General features: G+C 36.1%; 1 protein-coding gene across 1 annotated transcript; it reads left to right on the plus strand.

Annotated features, from left to right (window-relative positions):
* Window positions 1-213: 213 nt before the first annotated feature.
* Window positions 214-7083, plus strand: LOC127813393 (probable protein phosphatase 2C 59). The gene is made up of 10 exons (XM_052354341.1): window positions 214-266; window positions 337-446; window positions 528-642; window positions 2066-2193; window positions 3198-3296; window positions 3391-3546; window positions 4267-4353; window positions 4452-4543; window positions 5229-5303; window positions 6692-7083. Exons 3-10 carry the CDS (start codon window positions 563-565, stop codon window positions 6848-6850), a joined length of 876 nt encoding a protein of 291 aa, XP_052210301.1. The 5' UTR covers window positions 214-266; window positions 337-446; window positions 528-562; the 3' UTR covers window positions 6851-7083.
* Window positions 7084-7417: the final 334 nt, after the last annotated feature.

Consider the following 7417-nt stretch of genomic DNA (forward strand, 5'->3'; position numbering starts at 1 on the left):
TTTATTAAAAAAATAATATAATTTTGAAACGTACAAAGGCTTTGACCGGATCGTACGGCGGCGCTGTTTTTGCGGCACCGTCGACGTCGTAACCTAATTTTCCAAATACAAAACACTTCAATAGTTTTCTACTTTTTCATGAATTCTTAATTCTTATTATTATTTGGTCATGGTTTTTTCATTTTCACCAAATAAATAAAACCCAGAGACCCAAACGGAAGACCAAACCCGCTCGAAGCGGTGAGCTCTCCTCTCGCCCCTTTCAGGTGCTTTCCCTCTCTATCCTCTCCCTCTCTCGATCGAGGTACGCTTATGTATGTATGTTTTGGAATTTAGGTCGTTTGTTCATGCGATCGATTGAAGAGATCTGTGTCTACGGATTCATTCGAGTTCTGAAATTTCGAAATTGTTTGCTGATGCATATGCCGTGATATTGTGATTCTTCTGTGAGTTCTTCTGTAATCGTTTCTATAGATACATGTATAAAATCTAGGTATATGTATGTATATTTCAATTTTGATTGAAAGGTTCGGAACTTGAAGAGAATAGTGGAGCAGTGGCCATGGGATATCTGAATTCCGTCTTCCAATCCGGTAGTAGCCAAGTTTATGCCGATGCACCGGTTACCGGCGGTGGTCTTAGGTACCGATATCTCTCTCTCTCTATATATATATGTGTGTGTGTGTGTGTGTGTTTAGGTGTATGTTTTTTTCCTTGGATGTTTTTTGTTGGCGGTGTATTCTGGTTAATTATACTTTTTGTGATCACCGTTGATGTGCGTCCTTCAATATCTTGTTATTTATTGAAAGCTGAATTAGAGATTGATCTGAATTTTTGGTTAGAAAAATAATCAAGTTAGGGGTTATTTTTTACAGATAGTGTTATTCAGCAATCTGTGAACTAAAGGAACCCATGATTGAATAAACCGCAGTGTTTTTGGTATGCAATGATATCTCTTTGGAGGAATAAGGTCGTGCGTGCAATCTGTATCAGATGCTCAGCATGCTTCTGAAGTTATTATCAAGGGAATTAGATTATTTACTATATTGGTCGATGAGAGAAATATTTACATGGAACTTGTTTATTTTTTGTCGTGGTGTGCTAATATTGACATGTATGTCGGATCAGACTGTTGGTCATCGTTGTAATTTTATTCCATGTGCTCAGCATAATTCTAATACAATCTAGATGTCAAACATTAACCGTTTTATATTTTGTCTGTTTCGCTTGTTGAAATATAAATGTTCATATAATATTCAGTATGTTTGTCCCTTTGCATGCTAAAAAATAGCATGTAATCCAAAAAAGACGGTGATATGATTGTTCGAGTAAGGGCAAAATGGGGAACTCCCCTATTGGGTCTGCAGTTTCAGTCCAACTTTCAGGCTACATATCATTATTCATCCAAGATAGCATGCGATCTGAATGATAGAGATCCTTGCTCTAATCACATTGTCCATACCAAATACCTTGGCATTCTAAGGAGAAACAAAATTATCTATGCAAGTAAGGCTGAGAGTATATTATTTATTCACATGAGCATCTCTATCTAGAAAAGAAAAGAGAGCAAGATAAAAACATATTTGCGTAATCATTTTGAAAAATCTCTATATAATTGTCATTCATGTGGTAGCATTCATTTGAAAGAAGGATTAGTATGCAATTATCCATGATATAAAAAGTTCATTAGTTTTGATTTCTTCTCTTTATCGCTAGCCATTATTATATATGGGAAGGCCACAAATGTTGAAAAGTATGGAGCTGGGATTTTGAACACCTTTTCCTCATGCATTCCTTTCTGTGTCTTTGTCTGTTTGTGTGCAAACATGCATGTACTACATCATAAAAACGTTTCCTGTGGTTGTATAACCATTCAAGCATTTAGATATGGGCTTTTGACAAATTAAATTCTGTATAAATTGAGGAATTGCTATATAAGTTGTATTTGTTTGCAGCTTTGGTAATTCATGGTATTTATACTGCTTTGCAATGTTAGTATTTATTTCCAGAAAAATGAGGATGCAAGATTAGCCTAACAGCAAGTTATTCTGTCTCCTGAAAACAGTCAGAATGGAAAGTTCAGCTATGGTTATGCAAGCTCTCCAGGAAAAAGATCTTCTATGGAGGATTTTTATGAGACCAGAATAGATGGTGTTGATGGAGAGATTATTGGCCTTTTTGGAGTTTTTGATGGTGCATCTCTCTCTCTCTCTCTCTCTCTCTCTCTCTTGTGCATGGTGTCTCCTCATAACATTTGGCATCCTTAAAACAATAATATTATTGTCGCTTTTAAGATTATACATATGGGTAAATTTATTACTTTCTCCCAACATGAAAGATTGCTGCATTTTATTTGGTTGACCCCTTGTTTTCTGTTTGTCCTTTTTTTCCACAGGTAGGTTCTCTCTGTCCTTGATATAAGTTTTCTTATTGTTTCTCAAGAAAAGAGAGAAAAAAGATGGCCTAATATGAGAGAGGTCAAGGAGCTGCTTAGATGTGGAAAACAGCCCCAGTTTTCTGAAAAAGTACTCCACAGAAAATGGAAAATTAGGAAACTTGTTCAAATACAAAAAAATTTCAAATAGAAAATGGAAAGTTGGAAAATGCAACTTGGAGGAGTTTTCTAAGTTCTCCTTATTTGGAAATATGGGAAACATGATTTTCCACAAAATTTTCTCTAAATCATCTCCATCTCCTCCTGTGACACAAGTTACACAAAAGAAAAACATTCCTGTCTCTCTTTCGAATAAATGCCTAATTTTTCAAAGTAAAAATTAGTTTTCTGTATTTCTAACATTTGAACCTATTTTCCAAATTTTTTATGGTAAATGAAAGCTAGAGAGTTCTAGGAAATTAGAGATAGAAAATTGGAAATCATTTTCCACAATTAAAAAGGCCCAAACTTTTGTGCTTTTAATTGCCAGACCTCCTAATGTGTAGTTCTTTCATCAGTTTCAGTTTTCTGAAGTAGTGGGTGGTGTTTTGCTTTATCAATCTGAAATAAGCCTTAGGTATCATTTGGGTTACATAAAGATGACTTTTTCTGCATCCCACACACCTTATTTGGTTAAAGTTCTCTTGTTTGAAAATCTGAAACAGTTTATTGTGTGCATGTTTAAAAATCTGAAATGGTTTATTAGTGCCTGCTAAGTATACCTCTCTCTATATTGTATATTTGTGGTCTATGGCTGTTTCAGGTCATGGGGGTGCTCGAGCTGCAGAATATGTTAAGCAAAATCTCTTCAGCAATCTGATCAGCCATCCGAAGTTCATGTCTGATACCAAATCTGCTATAGGTCTGCCTCTATTTGCATCATGATATGATTCTCTTGGCACTGCACAAATTGCTTATTGGCTAAGTTTATTTTTGGATTTTCTTCCTGTTTGCAGCTGATGCATACAATCACACAGATTCAGAATTTCTGAAATCAGAAAATAATCAGAAGGATGCAGGATCAACTGCTTCCACGGCCATTCTTGTTGGTGATCGTCTGCTGGTTGCAAATGTTGGGGATTCCAGAGCTGTTATTTGCAGGGGTGGAGAAGGTAAGATTTTATAGCTCCCTTTTATCTTTGTAGCATCAATATTATTGGACCTCTGATGCATGTGTGGTTGTATACAAGGAGATTGTGTTATTTTCCTTATGTGGATTGTTAATCTGGTAAACCACCTATTCTGAATCATATTTCTGAGAAATCATCAATGGTTTCTGCAGCATTTGTAGAACATATGTTTGCACTCTCTCTCTCTCTCTCTCTCTCTCACACACACACACACACACACATGCGCGCGCGCATAGACAATCAATAAGTTCTGTTATTCTGCTATATTGGCACTTCATTTGGTATGATCTTTTTTCTTTTTGTTATCTTCTATTTGTTACTTATTTTATATTTTATTATAGAGTAAATTATGATCAGCATCCTGTACACACCCCCCCCCCCCCCAAAAAAAAAAAAAAAAAAACATTTTGAAAATTACATTGACCTCCCCTCCATTAAAAGCACGTGAAAAAATCTCTATTAATATATAAAACGTACCTCGTGTAACATAACTCTAAGGGCAGGGGGGTCATCTGATACAGCTTTTGATAACCATCCCAATTCATGGTTGATGTATATGGTTTTCTGAGATAATCTTCCAAACAATGAAAATAAGGGCTCATTATTTTTTGGTTAGAACAATATCTTGAAGAATACTTGCTATCTTCCTTGCTGATTTCCCTTATCCACTGTGTGCTAAAAGCACCACATTATCTCCTGTAGCTTTTGCTGTGTCTCGAGATCACAAGCCAGACCAAAGTGATGAGAGAAAACGGATTGAAAATGCTGGAGGGTTTGTGATGTGGGCAGGTAAAGCAATTGTATGTTTGGCTGTATTGTTTGTTCTAAAATCACTTATGGTGAGTAAGTGAACTGCTGGTAGCCTGTGACTTTTTTTTTTGTAACAGGAACTTGGAGAGTTGGAGGTGTGCTTGCTGTTTCACGTGCATTTGGTGACCGGCTTTTGAAGCAATATGTTGTTGCTGATCCAGACATTCAGGTCTAGAGTGCTAATGTGGACATTGCAATTGGATACCTATGTTTTCTGAGCATCACCATCTAATTTGGTTTTTAACAATATGCTATATTTTCATGAATGTTATTCTTAGAGTCTAGCCTATACACTGTATATCAGTGTCTTGAGTGTGGGGATGTCGGGCACATTTCTGTTTCAGTTTGAAGCACTTGGTTTATCTTCCCTTGGTAGGTCAAAGGACTTGAAACATTTGCATGTCTAGTTTGGGGGCAGTCCATTCCTGAAATACATATGCCATGAAAACATATGCTGAACCAGGAAAGTAAATAGAGAAAATTCCTGGTGAACCTTTCTCCTCTAACTTGTCTCACATGTTCAGCAAAAAAAAAAAAGTCTTAAACATGAGATGCATACATATACACATGCACATATTCATTTGTTTAAAACCAGTTGTCTTCAATATCATCTCTGGTTCTTAATACATAGCTGAAAATTGTCTTCAAAATTGGTCGAATTTTGTTTGCAATTGTTGATTTCCTGCAATGAACTTTATTAAGAGTAAAAGCCTTCAAGTATTTTAGATATTTTACCAGGAAATGCCACTGTATGAGCACCATCCCTCATGGAGCTGTGTTGCAGGAACCTTTTAGTGTCTATTCTTAGCTAAGTTGATTGGGAGCCACTGATTAAAACATAATATATGGTGCAGGAGGAAAAGGTTGACGACTCTCTTGAGTTCCTTATTCTTGCAAGTGATGGACTATGGGATGTCGTGACAAATGAGGTTTGCCAACTTTTTATTTCTCATTTCTTAATGTCTTAATAGATTGTCCATCACAATGTCCTAAGGTTGAGACCGTATTTTACTTGAAGGATGTCCTTTGCACCCCACCTCATGAAAGAAAAAAATGAACAATTTGACCTGACCTTTTTCACGAGTCTACAACAACATATCCAGCTTTTATCCTACTATGTGAGGTCGGTTACATGAATTTTAGACTTCCATGTATTTGTCTTTTGTCATATCTTCATTTAGACCCATACACTTCGTATGAAACTTTAATATCTCTCCCAAAGTCTTTTTGGGTCTGGCTTTACCTCTTTTTTTGACTAATTGTTCCATTTCATCAACTCTCCTCACAGGAGCGTCTCTTGGTCTTCTTCTCACATGACTAAACCATCTTAGTCTAGTCTCTCTCATGTTTTCCTCGATTGGCACTACTCATACCTTCTTATGAATAACCTCATTTCTAATTTTATTTTTTCTTGTATGGTCACACATCTATCTTAACATTCTCATTTTCGTTACGCTTGTCTTTTACTCATGCTGGTATTTGACTGCCCAACATTCTTAATGGGATTTTACTATCACATAACACTCCCGATGCATTTCTTCATTTTAGCCAACATGCCTTAATTCTATCCGTGACATCTTCGTGAATTTCTCCATCTTTTTGAATCACTGATCCCAAATATTGAAAATGGTCTTTTCTTTGTATGATTTGATCTTTCAATTTTATTTTAAGATCCTCCACTCTTGCATTCTTATTAAATTTACATTCTATATATTTTGTTTTCCTTCTACTTAATTTAAATCCCTTAGATTTTAAATTGTTTCTCTACAACTCAAGCTTAGTGTTCACTCTCTCTTTTGTTTCATCCACCAACACTATGTCATCTGCAAATAGCATACACCATGGCATCTCTGTCTGAATGTGTTTAGTAAGTTCATTCATTACTAAAGCAAATAAGTATAAATTTGGTGCAGAATCTTGATGCAGTCCCATTGTAATTTTAAACGGTTCAGTATCCCCTCCGCATGTTCTGACCATTGTCTCTTCACCATAATACATGTCCTTAAGGCTTGTATATAAGCTATTCATATTTCTTTCTTGTCTAAAATTCTCCATAATACTTCTCTTGGGACCTTATCATAGGGCTTTTTTAGATCCATAAACACTATATGCAGGTCCTTCTGATGATCTCAATACCTTTTTATTAGGCGCTTCAGTAGGTATATAGCTTTCATTGTTGACCTACCAAGCATGAAATCAAACTGATTTTTCGAGATGTCTATTTCTTGTTTGTGCTGTGCCATTTTAAGTCGAGCATGGGGCTTTCATTTTCAGATTCCGATTCTTGAGCTGTGTAATGATATATTATTCTTCTCAGGAGGCGGTTGCAATGGTTAAACCTATCGAAGAGCCCGAGGATGCAGCAAAGCGCCTGATGCAGGAAGCAAACCAGAGGGGCAGTGGAGATAACATTACAATTGTTGTGGTCCGCTTCTTGGAGAACCAGGGGACCTCTTCTGTTGATGTATCCGGTTAATAACCTCTTCTCCCTTGGAATCTCATAACTGCACCTTACTAACTTGGGAAACACGAAATGAACTTGTGGGCTGTTAATGTGCATTTACATACTGCAAGCCTATAGGACTGAACTGTATTTGAGGTTGTGTAGCTGCCAGAAACTTGATGTGCATCCTTGAATTGATAGAGCCTCTAGTTTCTAATTCAAATGTTGTATATTGGTTTATATGTTCCATTGGTGTTTCAGTTTCATTTGCTGATTGTAATGCTCTCATTTAAGATGTTGAATGCGTATGGACATTCTCCTGTAAAAGCTATATAGCCAGTCAACTGTTGGAATCGTAGGTTTTGAATTTTAGGATTTCTAGTTGATAATCATGAAAAAGAGAAAGGAAAGGGATAAATGAGAAAATGTAGAGAAGACAGGGGAAAAAACATAGGGAAGAAGAGAATAGAGAGAAATGAGGGAATTTAGAAGAAAAAAAAAATAGAGAGAAGGGAAAAAAACATAAAGTAGATAGAGAGAAAAATAAGATAATTTTAATAGAATTGCTTGATTATCTGGGTATACTTGGGTATAATTTTA

Source organism: Diospyros lotus, chromosome 11, assembly GCF_014633365.1.
Source record: "Diospyros lotus cultivar Yz01 chromosome 11, ASM1463336v1, whole genome shotgun sequence".
Classification (NCBI taxonomy): Eukaryota; Viridiplantae; Streptophyta; class Magnoliopsida; order Ericales; family Ebenaceae; genus Diospyros; species Diospyros lotus.